Source organism: Gymnoscopelus microlampas (genome assembly GCF_963454915.1).
Source record: "Gymnoscopelus microlampas genome assembly, chromosome: 16".
Classification (NCBI taxonomy): Eukaryota; Metazoa; Chordata; class Actinopteri; order Myctophiformes; family Myctophidae; genus Gymnoscopelus; species Gymnoscopelus microlampas.
In genome coordinates this window covers 6011180-6029137 of record NC_139953.1, presented here as the reverse complement: position 1 = coordinate 6029137, position 17958 = coordinate 6011180, and the positions used below count along the sequence as shown (strand labels likewise).

The 17958-nt window shown below is 42.7% G+C and overlaps 1 protein-coding gene across 1 annotated transcript in view; it reads left to right on the top strand.

Moving 5' to 3' along the window:
* rnf217 (ring finger protein 217) overlaps positions 1-17173 on the top strand; it is a 35107-nt gene extending 17934 nt beyond the window's left edge. Inside the window, exons 4-9 of the mRNA XM_084082002.1 lie at positions 4580-4804; positions 6593-6757; positions 8100-8197; positions 10815-10918; positions 13946-14017; positions 16063-17173. Of these exons, the coding sequence (XP_083938128.1) occupies positions 4580-4804; positions 6593-6757; positions 8100-8197; positions 10815-10918; positions 13946-14017; positions 16063-16145 (747 nt within the window). The 3' untranslated portion in view covers positions 16146-17173. The remainder of the gene's footprint in view (positions 1-4579; positions 4805-6592; positions 6758-8099; positions 8198-10814; positions 10919-13945; positions 14018-16062) is intronic.
* The last annotated feature ends 785 nt before the right edge of the window (positions 17174-17958 follow it).

Genomic DNA, 17958 nt, shown 5'->3' with positions numbered 1-17958 from the left:
TGTGTGTTTAGTTTTCTACTCCCTATTGTGACTGACAGTGTGACTGAGTTTGTGTAGTCCTAGTCTAGTCTTCTTTGTCTTGTCCTATATGTTTCTCCTTCTTGTCTCTTTCTGCGGACTGCACCCCGGGCCAGGGTAATAACCGGATGGGGGGGGGGGGGGGCGCACTACAAATCCCAAACCTATGGTCGCCTCGGAACACATCCATCAGATTTGAATCGCATTTCAAACCTGAAAATGTGCCGTTCAAACCATATCCATATTCTAATCTAGATAGGTCAGAAATGGGATTTCACGCTGCCAGTCTGAACGTAGCCTTTGAGAAGATGGTCTTTTGGCTGAGTGTTCTAGTTGATGTGGTTGGTACATTATGCAGTGTTTCACACAGTAAGCAGCACCTGTATGGTTATACTACTAGGAGACAGGGGTGCTTTTTGCTCTTATTGCTGACACACAGAAAGTTGACCTGGGTTGTGTGTGTGTGTGTGTGTGTGTGTGTGTGTGTGTGTGTGTGTGTGTGTGTGTGTGTGTGTGTGTGTGTGTGTGTGTGTGTGTGTGTGTGTGTGTGTGTGTGTGTGTGTGTGTGTGTGTGTGTGTGTGTGTGTGTGTGTGTGTGTGTGTGTGACTACGAGAGACTGTAGGTTGTAGCCTGTCAAACCGGTCTGTGGCAACGGTCAACACACAGTGACACAAACAGCCCTGCGAGCAGCAGTGCGTATAGAGTTTTGTTAATGCCATGTAACAGTCATTTACATGTGTGGGTGTGTATCACCACCTTACTGTGTATGCAGCCCCCATTGTTTTCTGATTGGTGTCCATCTCACACACACACACACACACACACACACACACACACACACACACACACACACACACGGACAGACAGAGGCTTTGTATTTCTGTTTTTTTTTCTTTAAAAACAAACAAAAAAAAACAACAAATTTTTTTCAAAAAATAGCAGATCTACAAGCTCATAGCACGGCACTCTGTGCCGCGCTATGATCTTGTAGATCTGCTATTTTTGAATAGCCAAAGAAATCTAAAGTGACACAGATGCGTTCCAGGTCTTAATGGGTTAATACATATCCATTCTACAGACCCGATGGGGTTTAACTGGGGTTTGTGTTGTAGGGAGAGACCGTTTGTGATTTTAAGTGTGTGTGTTTGTATAGCTATACTTGTGAGGACTAAATGTCCCCACGAGAGTAGTAATAAAAACCTGTGTGTGTGTGAGAGAGTGATAAGAAAATGAAAGGCAGAACATGAGAAGGTGTAGAGAAAGTTGGACGGAGGGGGAAACAGTGAACAGTGAATTATGTAATCAGAAGAGGTAAAGCGAGGTTAAAAGACAGACTGTAGGACAGAGAGAGAGAGGAATTACTGAACGCAGTCATGTCAAATCACACACACACACACACACACACACACACACACAGAGAGTAAGTGATTTTCTTTTGTTAAAATAAGTGTTAATGCGCTCTATATTCTGATAGTACTCATTGCTATAGAGTGTTTGTTCAGTAACAGGAGTCTCCTTGCCTCTCCAGCTCTTTATTAAACAGAACGTGCAGGAGATTCAGGATAAACAGGTGACATTAGAAGTGATGACACAAAAAGTGATCTGGTAAATGGGTACTCTCTCCTGATTGGATAAAAATGGCAAACCACCTGAAAATATATTTTCTGTTTATTAACACATTGGGTGCCAAAACCGTATATATATACGTTTTTTGAAGAAAAAAAAAATTTGAAAAAAAAAAACTTTTTTTTTTTTTTTCACAGCACCAGGAGATATCATTTTCCGAAGATTTAGACTCCAATCCACTTCCTGGTTAACTTATGACTTCAAAAGCCTGTATCTCGGCTCCTCAAAAATGGTTAAAAATCCTGGCACTCAGTGTACTCTGTTTTAAAAAAAAAACTGGCACCCCATGTGTTAAAAGAGCTGGAGAGACGGAGGAGAGACCCCTGTTACTGAACAAACACTCTATAGCATACATGGGCAACTGGCGGCCCGGGGGCCACATGCGGCCCCCACCTTCACTTGATGCGGCCCGCAGGTTAATATCAGTATACCGGTACTGATATATTATTGATTTCAGCTGTTACAATTCCAAACATGCAAACATGACCCGCTTTAATTACTTCAGTCTATATTAGTAGCTTATTGACTAGTATTACAATTCTATTGTCTTTTTTTATGTCCAATGTGTTTGTATTTAAGTTCATAAAGTTAACATAAGTATAACTAAATGCATTTGAAATTAAATAAAAATGGAACTTTTCAGGATTCCAATTCAAAAATGGCAAAAAGAAAATCAGGATTCCAATTAAAAAATAGCCGATCTACAAACTCAAAACGCGCCGCATGGTTTTTCGTATTTTTGCTACTTCTGTGTGACATAGAATGGCCCGACAGTATATGCAATGTGGCCCTCTGGAGTGAGTGTGGAAATATAGTGGCCCTCATCATCAAAGTTGCCCACCCCTGCTCTAGAGCAATGATTACTATCTGATTACAGAGCGTTAACTTCTCAACAAAAAATGGTTTTGTCTCAACCAAAAACATATCACTTACACTACCACACCACTTTAAAGCACCACTATGTAACTTTTTGTTTATGAATAAAATGTAATTCTATCTGTATGGTAGAGTATGTTAACACAATACAAACTCATATAATTAGTGTGGTTTACAGCTTTAACAGTTCTACAGTGGTAATAGAGTGAGTGTGTGTGTGCGCGTGTGCGTGCGTGCGTGTTGCCCACATCATTCCTTTGGGTGTTAACTATACAGTGTTTGGGGCGTAGTCATGAGTATGTCTTTCAGTGAAGTTCCCACCATCACACTGGGCTGAACCAGGTCAATGTGCTGCAGTCATGGTTATACCAGATCACTTTCTGTGCTGCTTAGCCTAGCGGGGAGACTTGAATGAATGAATGGCTCTCAATGTACATAATATGCGCGGTAATACGGTTATATCACACTTATGATGTAACGACGGTGGGTTAAGTAACTGGAAATACCAGACAGGGTTTAGCTTTGACGAAGAATGCCAAACACAGACGCTGAGTTAAGCGTTGTGCCAAGCGCAGCGTGAGACGTTCACAACTCCACTTTTCTTCTGATGTATGTATGCATTTAACTGTAACACTATTGGCTGTAAAACTTTTCTAGCCAGGTAAACGCTCCCTCCGGAAATCTCGCGTCACTGCCCGCCCCTGTCGGTTCTCTGAATTTGTATTTTTAAATAGGCTCTGTCATGATTAATTGACCACATATATGAAGTTAAACAACTAAATTCTATCCAAACGATACCTTAAAAGTAAATTCCGTGCCTCAAAATAGAAGTTTGAGAGCGTTTTGAAGAAAAAAAGATGGCTGCCGTTTGTTTTTTGTCGGCTGCACTCGGTTCCATTTGGGCTCACTCGAACTCGCCACCTGATTGGGCAACTTTCGCTGTCAATCACAGAACGATTAGCGACGACGCTGATAGGCTCGTCCATTTGGTGAACGGACTAGAAACGCTCAGACAATCCTTCAGGCCAGACTCCTTCCTGAAAGGAGTCTGGCCTGCAGGCAAAAACTTTTCCACTTGTTTTCATGTTTTCAATATTTTATTAGTTGACTTAACCCATTAAGACCGGGAACGTCATTTTTAGATTTGAGCTAAAAAGCATTATTTTACACTTTGGCTATTCAAAAATATCAGATATACAAGCTCGTAGCGCGGCACCGAGTGCCCCGCTACAAGCTTGTAGATCGGCTATTTTTGAGAAATCGTGAAAATGTGTGCAAATCTTGGAATATATATTGTTTTAAAGCGAACATTTGTAACTCAGATTTTTGCTTCTGGGGGTCCCTGGAACAAAATATTTTGAGTTGGGGGTCGGCGGCCAAATACATATAATTTAGCGGGGCCTTGACATGAAAAAGTTTAAGAACCACTGATATAGAAACATACGTTTTTTCAGAATACTGTTGGGATTTAGAAGACATTTGTAGAATCGGCTTCAGGTCTTAATGGGTTAAAACCGGGAATTTCTGATTCTAGCTATATACATAATAGCAACATACGTTTTTCAAAAAACTCTTAGAATTCAGAACAGTGGTTCTCAAAAATAGCAGATCTACAAGCTCACAGCGCGTCACTACCTGCCACGCTGCAAGCTTGTAAATCTGCTATTTTTGAAAAGTTGGGAATCGTTTAGATTTTTTGAACACAAATCTTCACTCCTGGGGGGTCCTTGGCACAAAACGTTTTCAGATGGGGGGGTCCGTGGCCAAATACATATCATTTTGGGGGTCCTTGAAAAAAGTTTTAAAACCACTGATTCAGAAGGCATTTGTAGAATCGGCCTCAGGTGTTAATAGGTTCAAACTAAAAGTGTAAATTCTCGTGTGTGATAATTAAAAGTCATTTTCCGACCTTTAAAAAAAAAATCTGTTTTATATAAATGAAGGATCGTTTTTTATTAGTATAAATTATAGGTCTTAATCATTATTATAATAGCTATATTGTGCTTACTTTTTTTTGTATCGACTATTTTTTTTTTTATTTAACATAATTTTCCACAGGTCCGAGTGGGCAGGGCCTACATCACCTGTCCAATCCCAGAGTGCTTTGGTCTGCTGGAGGAGGGGCTTGTGGTTTCCCACCTGGCCAACGAGGAAGTGGGAAAGTACCGGTACTTCCTGGAGCTGAGCCGGCTGGACGCCAGCACCAAGCCGTGTCCTCACTGCAGCCTGTTCACCTCGCTAACCCCACGCACACCCCCCAGCACCAAGGAGACCAAGTACAAGGTGAACACAACACGCCACAAACACACCGTAACAGTGGTTCTCAAACGTGTTCATGTCAAGGACGCGTTATGGGCTCTATTCACAGCAGCCATATTATGAAGACATTCACAGGTGTTACCAATGACACTAATGAAGGCTCTGTTCCATACTGGTCAAACAGAGTCAGGGTGCGGATATTGTGCATGTTGGCTCACTGGAAACACTCTGTGACACCAGTGGGTCTACAGTTGGGGTCCAGGGACCCTCATGGGCTTCCAAATGGACCCGTAAGGGTCCATTTGGAACTCTGTACACTCTCAGAGTTATGGGGGTCGTGGAAACCACTGTGCTAGACTAAATGGAACAGAGCCTTCATTAGTATCATTGGTAACACCTGGGAAGGAAGTGATAATATGGCTGCTGTGCATAGAGCCTATTATGGATCCTACCGCAGCTCCAGGCAAACCCCGCTGTGATTGGTCAGTAGTCGCTGTGATTGACAGTTCTTGTTTCGATGCCTAAACCTAACCTTAACCCTAACCTCAGTAAAACTATGCCTGCCAGGGAGCCAATCAGACAGGTAAGGCGGGTCTATTATCCTGGAGCGTAGGTGGGATCCATAATCACGCATCAAGGATCCCCCTAATCTCTGAAGAACAGATTCCGAGCTGCGCTTCTGCATCTGTCGGGAGGGCCGTTCAGAACGTCTGAACGTCGGCGTACAAGTGGGCGGGGCTTCAGATCAGGAAGCAAGCCGTGCTTTACCCAATCAAGTGTAGTGGGCGGGATTTACATATGTGCGTTCGCTTTTTAATGTGTTTCCCAAATTCATTCATCAATGGCGTCCTCGGAGCCAACACCGCGGAAAGTTAGTAACATTTTTTAAAAATTAAAAATATTGACAAACCTTCTCTAATTGGCGCTCCTGGCACAAAATCGTTTCAAATGGGGTTCCGTACATATTCATTTGGGGGTCCTTAACATGAAAAGGTTCGAGAAACCATCTGATGTATGTTGTCTTAACATTTCACTGGTTCAAACCAACTCCACAGGTTTGATAGATCAGCGAGCTCTTCTTGCGGCTGTGTTTTTGCCTCTGTGGCTGTATTCCCATGAGGTGTAACTCAGCGGTTCTCAAACTCTTTCACGTCAAGGACCCCCAAAATGATATGTATATGGCTTCGGACCCCATCTCAAAAATATATTGCGCCGGGGATTTTTCAAAAAATAGCAGATCTACAAGCTCATAGCGCGGCACTCGGTGCCGCGCTATGAGGTTGTATATCTGCTATTTTTGAATGGCCAAAGTATAAAATATGGTCAAAGTGGTTAAAGTGATGCTATATTAAAGGAGACACACCATGAATTTAAAAAAAATATTTGATATTTAATATCATATGGTGTATGTCCCTCAAACCATTTTCAAAAGGTTTGAGCCTAAATCAACACTCAGATATACTCATCCCAAGTCAATTCTCTCAGGCTTATAAAGCACTTTCAGCTGCAATACCAAAACGTCCTGTTGGGCAGAGGGGTGCTGTACTGCGGTACTGAGCAATTCTGTCTGTCAAAATACATGGGCAGAAAGTTTCGTGAGGTAAGCAAACTTGCCATTCTGAGATGGCCTGTTCAGACACGCCCATTCTGAAAATCTCTGAAATGAGAATGAATGACTGAATGTTAAAAAAAAATATTTTTTGGGGTACAAGAGACACTGGGGAGCCCAAAAAATACAATTTTTTTTTTTAAAAGTGAAATTCATGGTGTGTCTCCTTTAATACATTTTTTGCTGCACTCCCTTTGCTACAGATCCAGTGTAGCAAATGCCAGTTTGTTTGGTGCTTCAAATGCCACGCCCCCTGGCACGACGGCCTGAAGTGCCGCGACTACAGGAGAGGGGACAAGCTGCTACGCCACTGGGCCAGCGTGGTGGAGCACGGACAGAGGAACGCCCAGAAGTGTCCACAGTGCAAGGTAGACATTGAGCTACAGGGCTGCAATTATACATTGTTTTCTTAGTGATTATTCTATCAATTACTTTTTTGATTCGTTTTGCATCGTTTAGCACGTTTTTTATGTTTTCCTAATATATATTTTCAATCGATAAATTGACTCAAATAGTCTCAAATAAAATATGATTTTTAGCGGTGCCAGCCGCTCTACACTTGACTATGTCCGTCCGTATGTCCGTTTGTCCGTTTGAGCCCAGATGTCCGTTTGAGCACGGGCTTTAAACAGCTATAACTCCAGTTCGCAGCATGCCAGCAAGTCCAAATTTGGTATGTGGACTTAGACCACCAATAGGGACGAGCATTGACTGCTGAAGCCCCGCCCCGCCCTATTATAGCGCCACCAGGAGGCCACTGGCTTTAAACAGCTATAACTCCAGTTTGCAGCATGCCACCAAGTCCAAATTTGGTATGTGGACTTAGACCACCAATAGGGACGAGCATTAATTGCTGAAGCCCCGCCCCGCCCTATTATAGCGCCACCAGGAGGCCACTCACCAAAGGCACCGCTTCCTTCACACAGGGTGCGATTTTTGTTATGGTCGGGATGGAGGGAGGATAGTCTTGTGATCCAGACTGTCGCCTCCCACGATTTTCAAATGCTTCTGTCATACAGTCTGGAGCACGGAAGCTCTGAAAATGATCTGTTTCGTCTTCACAGTCACGCAAATTTGTCCCAATATAAATCAAAATAATCGACACCTACAGTATATAGCTTGCTGCTAACCCTAGCCCTAACCCTCAGAAATGAAAATTCAAAAATAAAATGTCAAGATATTTAAACATGTATTTTTGTGACCGGAAATGACGAACAGCTGACAGCTGTCTTTCTCTGCTTTCGGGAGGTGTAGTTCTATATATTGCACTTTTACCTTAGCGCTAGGTATACTCTTGGTTGCTTGTTTTTACAGGAAATGCACTTAAGACTTCTGGTGATTAGTAGTTTCGTTCCCTACCTATGTTGAATGCACTTATTGTAAGTCGCTTTGGATAAAAGCGTCTGCTAAATGACTGTAATGTAATGTAATGTAATGTAATGTAATGTAATGTAATGTAGTAGCATTCGGAGATTGTGGAATAGTTGTCTGGCTACGTGAAACTAGAGGGAACAGTATTTATGTATCAAGTATTTGTATCGGAGCAGGTGGCATTCGTACAACGCAGTTGATAGGCTTGTGGATCGGCTATTCTCGCTACTTTTGTGCGCCGCCGGTGTAAGACGAAAAACAAAACGTTTAAACATTACAAAGTCTCTGCCCGACGACAGCAAACGATGTGTTTTCTGGTGTCTCTTGTCTCTGGTTTAGATCCACATTCAGCGCACAGAGGGCTGTGACCACATGACGTGTACGCAGTGTAACACCAACTTCTGCTACCGCTGTGGAGAGCGCTACAGACACCTGAGGTACGGTGTGACTAACATTGTCTGTCCTGATGAAGGGTGTGTACAGTACATTTGCACCTTCCTCTTTGAATAAGATGTGTCTCAGCCTGGATACTCGGATACTGAAGCCCAGGGGGTGGGCGGGCTGCCGGTGGAGCCTAGTGGAGCGCAGCGCCACTACTAGGCTCTATTCACAGCAGCCATATTATGAAGACATTCCACAGGTGTTACCAATGATACTAATGAAGGCTCTGTTCCATTCTGGTCAAACAGAGTCAGGGTGCTGATATTGTGCATGTTGGCTCACTGGAAACCTTCCAAATGGCCCCTTACAGGTGTGTAACTCTGAGAGTTTACAAATGGAACCAAATGGACCCGTAAGGGTCCATTTGGTTCCATTTGTACACTCTCAGAGTTATGGGGGTCGTGGAAACCACTGTGCTACACTAAATGGAACAGAGCCTTCATTAGTATCATTGGTAACACCTGGGAAGGAAGTGATAATATGGCTGCTGTGAATAGAGCCTATTAGCTTTGAAGCTAATGGCACATGCACCATTCGCAGCAGTTTCCGCACCTCGCTAACAAAAACCTGCCGATCGACGCCGAGCGCCACAGCTTGAATGAACAGGAATGACCGACCTGGCTGGATGCGTGTCAATGCTCCAATTGTGTGACCTGCTAAGTTAGCCTAAAGGTCAGAAGGTGTCAGATGTTCTGGTCTGAAGCAGTCCAAAGAGTTGGATAACAGTGGCTCATGAACTCATTAAATCAGGGGTCTTCAACGTTTTCAGCCCATGGACCCCCTAGCTGAGAGAGAGAGATGAAGCAGAGACCCCCTCTATGTTGTGTTTTAGATTCAACTTTTTTTTGTTTACGTTTACTGTTCTTTTTTCCCTCTATACCTACACCTCTTTGCCAAAACTAGCCGATCTACAAGCTCACAACGCCTCGCAGCGCGAGGCGTTGTGAGCTTGTAGATCGGCTATTTTGTAGTGAGCAAAATGTGAGCTTGTAGATCGGCTAAAGTTCTCCTCAGAAAAGGGATGCTAGGGTTAAGGTAAAAAAAAATCTTATCACACAAAGATTTGGCGGACCCCCTGAAGTTACTCTGAGGACCCCCAGTTGAAGACCCCTGCATTAAATTACAGAGACGTCTGCATCGCTAAACTTTTTCCAATTATGCAAGTAAATAGAATAAAATTTGATTTACAGTATATTTGTGAGTTAACTCATTGAGTGCCAGAATGTTTATTTTTTTTTAAACGTTTGGCAATTCTGGCACTCAATTGTACTACCTATGAGTATGTAAAAGAACAGAAACGAATAAACAAAAAATATTTCTATATTATGTTGTCCCAGTGCCAGAGTTTTTTTCACAGAAAACAAAAAGTGCTTAGGAAGCGAGATACAGCCTTTTTCATTTCTAAGTTAAACAAGGAGTGGATGGAGCTGCAAATCTTCAGATGATGATATCTTGGGTTCTAGACATGTTTAAAAAAAAAAAAAAAAATGTTTTTTCTTTTTACTATTTTTTTCAAAAACACGTCAAACACGTCATTGGCATAGCGGTAAAAACACGTGAAACACGTTAATGGCACTCAATGAGTTAATACATAGGCCTACACATTAAAGAGGCTATTTCAATTGGCGATCGCTCACGTGCGCGTGTACGCGCCGACGCAGTGCTCCACTAACTAAATAATCCACAGCCCAGCCCTGCTGAAGCCTGATTTATACTTGGTTGTATGAAGCTCACAACAGGTATTGTGAACTCGTAGATCGACTATTTTCGGCGGGTGGCGAAGTACTACACGCCTATTTATTAGTTACGATGTTACAACAGCAAACAATGCAGATAGTTCCTCCGACGATGTCTTGAATACACAAATCAAACCTTGGTAAAATAAAATCGCATTTATATAGCACCTTTATCCAAAGCACTTTACAATGTGCATTACATGCATACACCGATGCAGTGTTGGAAAGTAACTAAAGTAATATGTAACTTAAAGTAATATTATTACTTTTTTCCAGTAACTAGTAAAGTAACTAATTACTTTTGGCAGGGAGTAATAAGTAAAGTAACTATTACTTTTTAAACAAGTAATATGTAATATGTAATAAGTAATATATTACTATGTTTTAGTAACTTTTCCAACACAGTGTTGGAAACTAATGTTTTAGTAACTATTCCAACACAGTGTTGGAAAGTAACTAAAGTAATTTGTAACTTAAAGTAATATATTACTTTGTTTCCCAGTAACTAGTAAAGTAACTAATTACTTTTGGCAGGGAGTAATAAGTAAAGTAACTATTTTTTAAACCAGTAATATGTAATAAGTAATATATTACTGTGTTTTAGTAACTTTTCCAACACTGCACCGATGGCAGAGGGAACCATGAAAGGCAACAACCTTCAGTGTCTTGCTCAAGGACATTTTGACAGTAACACAGGGGGAGCCCGGGATCGAACTCGGGAACCTTCCGAGTTTCCCAAGCGGCCGCTCCACCTCCTGAGCCACTGCCGCCCCCATATATAACAAAGTGCACAGTCGGTCCTAAAGATCAGATTTGCCTGTGAGCTGAACATGGCCTCTGAGTCCGTTTGTCTGTTTTCTTATCTTTCTGTCTCCAGGTTTTTTGGAGATCACACGTCCAACCTCAGCGTGTTTGGCTGCAAGTATCGCTACCTGCCGGATAAACCTCACCTGAGACGGCTGGTTAGAGGCTCTGTTTGTGGTGAGTGTGTGTGTGTGTGTGTGTGTGTGTGTGTGTGTGTGTGTGTCTGTGTCTGTGCACGTGTGATGGGTGTCTCTACCTGAGGCTGTGGTATCATTTTAACCCATTGAGACCTGAAGCCGATTCTACATGTCTCCTAAATCTCAACAGTTTTCAGAAAAACGTATGTTTCTATATCAGTGGTGCTCAATCTTTTTCATGTCAAGGACCCCCAAAATGATATATATTTGGCCGCGGACCCCCATCAAAATATTTTGTTCCAGGGACCCCCAGAAACAAAGATTTGAGTTAAAAATGTTTGCTTTAAAAATATATATATTCAGAAGATTTGCACACATTTTCACGATTTTTCAAAAATAGCAGATCTACAAGCTCATAGCGCGGCACTCGGTGCCGCGCTATGAGCTTGTATATCTGCTATTTTTGAATAGCCCAAAGTGTAAAATAATGCTTTTTAGCTCAAATCTAAAAATGACACAGTTCCAGGTCTTAATGGGTTAAATTTAGGATCATATTTTAGCCCCGCTAGCAGCAGGACCGAATATCGAAGTATCGAGTGTCGAGGTCCTGACGTCACTCCGCTATCCCCCTGGGTCACGTCACGGAAGTATTCTTTCTATTGAAAAATACCCAAGGGTCATCTTAGCATCGTCATCACTGTGTTCCAAAAATAAACAAACCACCCCGGGGCGATTCTGTACGGTATGTGACTCTGTCGTTTATGATATTGAGTTACGATAGGCTCTATTCACAGCAGCCGTATTATGAAGACATTCACAGGTGTTACCAATGATACTAATGAAGGCTCTGTTCCATTCTGGTCAGACAGAGTCAGGGTGCTGATATTGTGTGCATGTTGGCCCACTGGAAACACCCTGTTACACCAGTGGGTCTACAGTTGGGGTCCAGGGACCCTCATGGGCTTCCAAATGGCCGCTTGCGGGTGTGTAACTCTGAGAGTGTACAAATGGAACCAAATGGACCCGTAAGGGTCCATTTGGTTCCATTTGTACACTCTCAGAGTTATGGGGGTCGTGGAAACCACTGTGCGACACTAAATGGAACAGAACCTTCATTAGTATCATTGGTAACACCTGTGAAGGAAGTGATAATATGGCTGCTGTGCGTAGAGCCTATAGATAACGAAGTAAGGCTGCCCTGCTAGCTAGAAGGTGTAACACACTGCCGGTGAAACACTTTCCTCTTCCTGAGTGGCTGTAGAACGGCTTTACTGCTCTTAAGATATTTATCTTTCACAACAAAAGCTGAGTAGATCTGTAGAGAGATGTTGTACACAGATACAGACACACACACTCTGTGATAAGCAATGTCAGAAGATAAGCAAAGGGCCACCGTGCGTGCGTGCGTGTGTACAGGAAGAGTTGGAATAGTAAAGAGAAAACAAAACTAACAGGAAGGCACTGTTAAATCAACATATTATAAGGTGCATGAAAAAAGATCGGTCGATAGATGGCACTATGGAAGGAAGAAACTTATTGTACAGGAGGAAAACATATTTCGTGCTGTGGGGTGGAAAACTTCTTTCAAAGTTAATACTTTCCATTGGTTAAATATTTATAAAAACCACATAACCACATTCACTCTGAAACGTTTTCAAAAAGTAGGAAAAATAGCCAATCTACAAGCTGGTCAACAAGTCTTGTAGACCGGCTGTTGTTGCTACTTTTGGGCGACAAAGTAGGGCATTCATTTATGAAAAAACAAAACAAACATAAAAGTTGAAGTATAGAGATACAAGGTTTCTTCCCGACGGCAATGATGTGCAGCTGTGTGTGTGTGTCTGTGTGAGTGTGTGATGTACTGTATGTACAATATATGTCCATATCCATACATTTCTTGTCTGTTTCTGCTTTTTTTGTCTGTTTGTTTGCGAGTTGACATGGTGGCTTATCACAGGCCTTCAACACAGAGCCAAGAACCACATTTTATGTCCTACTGGAAAGATGAATCCAACATGACATACATACTGTTACCCAGGGGGAGGTCATTGTGTTTTCTGCAAGGGTTTTTATATGAATCAGCAGTCCAAATAGGATCCATTGGAAGGGCTACAACTATCCATTGTTTTCTTAGTGATTATTCTTTTGATTCGTTTTTCATTCAGTCAAATAATTGAGGAGTGTGTTTTTATTTTTTGTACATCAACAAATCAACATAAAACTAATTTCAATTGATTATTTTATAATCAACCAAATCAGCTATTTGTGTACTTCGTTTTCATTTAATTGTTTGCTTTTTAGCCCCTTTCCCCCCAATGTATTCGTTTTGGCAATAGGCTCTATTCACAGCAGCCATATTATGAAGAAATGCACAAGTGTTACTAATGATACTAATGAAGGCTCTGTTCCATTCTGGTCAAACAGAGTCAGGGTGCTGATATTGTGCATGTTGGCTCACTGGAAACACTCTGTTACACAAGTGGGTCTACAGTTGGGGTCCAGGGACCCTCATGGGCTTCCAAATGGCCCCTTACAGGTGTGTAACTCTGAGAGTGTACAAATGTGTACACTCTCAGAGTTGTGGTTGTATATCTGCTATTTTTGAATAGCCAAAGTGTAAAATAATGCTTTTTTAGCTCAAATCGAAAAAGTGACACATATGCGTTCCAGGTCTTAATGGGTTAAAATGTTCAAAAGTTTTCAAAAAACATAAAAAAAATAGCAGAGGTACGCTGCTCACTGTGTCTTTTGTTTTGGCGAAAGATACTGTCTCTTAATGATTACAGCCATCACAGTTAGATGCACAGTAAAAAAAAATCCTGTGTTCATTTGTCCCGTAGTAATTCAGCTAACAATGAGGATTTTACCATGTAGGTCAGGGAGCTAAAGTATCTGTATTTAATTAACTTGTCCATTTCCACTGTACGCTGTTATATCAGGGAGAAATTGCTTCATGTGTGTGTGTGTGTGTGTGTGTGTGTGTGTGTGTGTGTGTGTGTGTGTGTGTGTGTGTGTGTGTGTGTGTGTGTGTGTGTGTGTGTGTGTGTGTGTGTGTGTGTCTCTACAGTCAGTAAATTGGTAATAGCTCCTGTGGTCATTGTGCTGGTCGTGGTGCTGGGAGCTCTCTCATTAGTGATAGGTAAGTACACACACACACACACACACACACACACACACACACACACACACACACACACACACACACACACACACAGCTGTAAAACTGTTGTGACAGTTGCCTTTCGTTTTTGTTTATTTCACTGTACAGTATCCGGTGTTCATTTGAATGGAAACCCCCAATTGTGTCGGCTGATGTGAGCTCAATAATATGTCACATAAAACGAACAAACAAGCACGCACATCCACTGTAAAGTGCCAGGATATTGGACAGAAGTTAAACTATAAGAAAAATAGCGTCCGCGTACTGGATCACGCACCAAAAATATTACAATTGTTTTCTTCCTCCATCGTATGATGGTGGAAGAAAAACACATTTGATAACCTTTGGAGCGTGATCCTGTGCGGACTCTATTTTTCTTATCAATAATATGTTAAATACCCTATGTAACATTTTGGGGGAGAAATAGACACTGAAGACATTTTTTTTGCCACACATTTTTATTGATCTCCTCACATCAGAACGATGCAATTTAGGTTGAAAATGAGCAACGTTTTTCTTTGCTTTAACCGCTTGAACCCTAGCATCCATTTCTGGGCATGTCAAAATAGTAGGCTGAACATTCTACCAAAAAATAGCCACTCTACAAGCTCACAACGTGTCAGGGTTGAGTCACGGCGCGTTGTGAGCTTGTAGATTGGCCGTAGAGGGAAAAAATGGAGGCGGGGCTAAGTGCTAGCCTGGAATCCAAACTGATTCGCTACGTTCGTCTTTTTCTCACTTCGCTACTCAGTCTGGCCAGGGTCCTATGCGATTAATTTTCCCATTACGTAGCTGTGGGACCCCGATCAACGTATATACAGGATTTAAGTGTTAAACTCAGCCTGGGGTCCATTTTTACACTGCCAGAGGTTAAAGTGTGTACCAGGAAGAAAGCTACTCTGCCCTGTACGACTCGAACCCGGCTCACTGGCTGGAATAGTACCGGGTTGCCTGGTAACCGTACCTTTTACTGAACATGCTATCTCAGGAGGGTGAAAGTGTTTTACATAAACACTTGTGGCCGGTGGCTACATGAGAGCTCTTTGTTTCCGTATCTAGCACTTTACAATCACCCATACGCATATAATGCATCGTCATCACTGATAAAGTCAAAGAGGTTTGTGTTATTTTGTCTCCGTCTATGTCAGTTCACAAGCTCACAACGCATCGCAACGTGAGCTTTTAGATCGGCAGTTTTTGCCACGCAGCACCATCATATGGTGAGGTATAAAAGGATTGAATTGTTGATTGATTGAATACTTTATTTATTAACAGTTTGCAAAAAGTACAGAGGTACGGTTATACAATAATGCTAAAAGGATAACACACAAAACCCTGAGGGCTTGTTTTCGTTGTGGTCCTGTGTATTCAATTCATCAAGACATATAAATACATACGATACTATACAATAAATCATGGGTTCTCAACCTTTTCAGGCCGTGACCCCCAAAATAATGATATTATTTCCCGCGACCCCCCGCATGCACGCGTGCGGTCCCGTTCGCGCGCGCGAAGGTTATTTAATTATAATAGGTTATTTGATAATTGTTTATTATCAAAACATTTTTGAAAAAAGTGGGTAAATTGAGTAAATTAACTGATAAAACATGAATTAATGATAACATAAAAAAATATTTTGTAAAAAAAAAAAAAAAAAAAAAAAAAACGTTTTTTTTTTTTTTTTTTTTTTTTTTAAATTCACCAAAAAATCTGGCGACCCCCCAAAATTATTTGGCGACCCCCCTGGGGGTCGCGACCCCCAGGTTGAGAACCACTGCAATAAATCATCAATACTAGGAGCAGTAAAAGTATATTTACAGAAAAACGGGGGGGGCAATAATGCTAATAAGTCATTTATGTTGACAGGGATTCCATGACTATGTTTAGTATAACTAGCAACAATTCTCTCTGTTTCTCTTTCTCTCTCTCTCTCTCTCTCTCTCTCTCTCTCTCTCTCTCTCTCTCTCTCTCTCTCTCTCTCTCTCTCTCTCTCTCTCTCTCTCTCTCTCTCTCCCTCCCTCCAGGACTGCTAGTATTTCCTGTGTACTACGTGTGTAAACGGAGGAGGAAGCAGCAACAGTCTCAGGGTTCTGGACGCTGGATCTGAAACGACCCCCCCCCCACCTTCGCACGTTTCCTCCCTGGCCGGGCGACGCCCACGCCCCTCCCATATCACCTCACTGTTCACGACATCAGGTTCAGGTCTGGGAACATATAAACGAGACACCCGAATAATGAAAGACTCTGACATTTCTTTAGGAGTACCTGGACTCAAGAGAAGAGTGGAAAACGACATCGTCGCGTGGGAGGAAACGGAGTTCGGAAGAGAGCGAACGGTGCATAATATGAAAGCTGTTGATCACAAAGCTACTGAGTTACTGATTTCCTCAATCCTTTGAACCTCTGCCAGTGTGTAACGCCCTGGATTCGAACCCGGTGTCTCCCGCGTGTGCAACGGAGACACTAAAGCCAAAACGCTAAAATCAGGAGTCTTCAGGCTGAGGCGTCTATAAACCACTAACTGCTACTGCTAGCGCCACCTACAGTCTCCGGTATACAGTGACGGTTCACACGCACACGCACACACACACACACACACACACACACACACACACTGGAATGACGTACTGACTGAGTAATGACTCATTTATGCCAAAAATAGCAGACCTTCAAGATCAGAAAGCTTTCTGAGCTTGCTGTTTTGTGGTGCACGAAGTATATATCGGGCTTAAGAGTGCCAGCCAAGAGCCCCCCCCCCCCCCCCCCCAAAAAGAAACACACACACACACGCACACACAAAGTGACGACAACAGTAGCTTTTTACGTAACCGTTGCGGTTACATAAATCGAGGGACTTTCTCCTGTCTCTCACACACTCTTTTCTCTTGTTATTGTCAACTTCAGTCTTTACCCTCTCTCTCTCTCTCTCTCTCTGTCTGTCTGTCTCTGTCACACACCCCCCCCCTCCCCTATCCCCCAAATCCTTCCCAGTATCCTCTCACACTGAGCCGAGAGGAGGGACTCTAGGCCGGTGTTTAGCACCTATTCTATCGTGGGCTGCCAAACGCAGGCGGATGAGAGGGAAATGACGAAAGTGATGCTCACACACACACACACACACACACACACACACACACACACACACACACACACACACACACACACACACAGGCTGATGGTGGTCAAGTTTGCAGTGATTACTGTGACTCACTGTCTGTCTCTGTGTGTGTGTGTGTGTGTGTGTGTGTGTGTGTGTGTGGGTCTCTCTCTCTCACTCTCTCACACACACACACACACACACACACACACACACACACACACACACACACGCAGACACACACAGTGCCTCAGTCCTCACATGCCACTAGTTGCATCATCTTTAAAAGGACACATCAGCCTGTTTGTGGGTCTCTTTGTCACTCTTAAGAGAGAAAGCAAAGGGAACAGGGTTATTTTTGTCCCAGTCGGTCCACCTGCACAGACACAGTGCACATTATGTCCTCTGCATCCTCCTAGCTACAGTATCGGGAGGAGCAGTGGGTGCTTACAGCGCCCGGGGAGCAGTTTAGGGGTTAAGTGTCTGGCTCATGGACACGTCAACACTCATACACCAACACCCCCCCACCCCCCCCTCCCCGTTTGTCGTACGATGATGGTGTCGCACGCTCGAAATAGCTGATCTACAAGCTCACAACGTTGTCGCATCCGTGGCGCGTGACACTGTCGTATGGCCGATTTTATTGCTACCACGTACAGTACAAATGTCTCCTAATTCCCAACAGTATTCTGAAAAAAAAACGTATGTTTCTATATCAGTGGTTCTCCAACCTTTTCATGTCAAGGACCCCCAAAATTATATGTATTTGGCCGCGGACCCTGCGGATCAAAATATTTTGTTCCAGGGACCCCCCAGAAGCAAA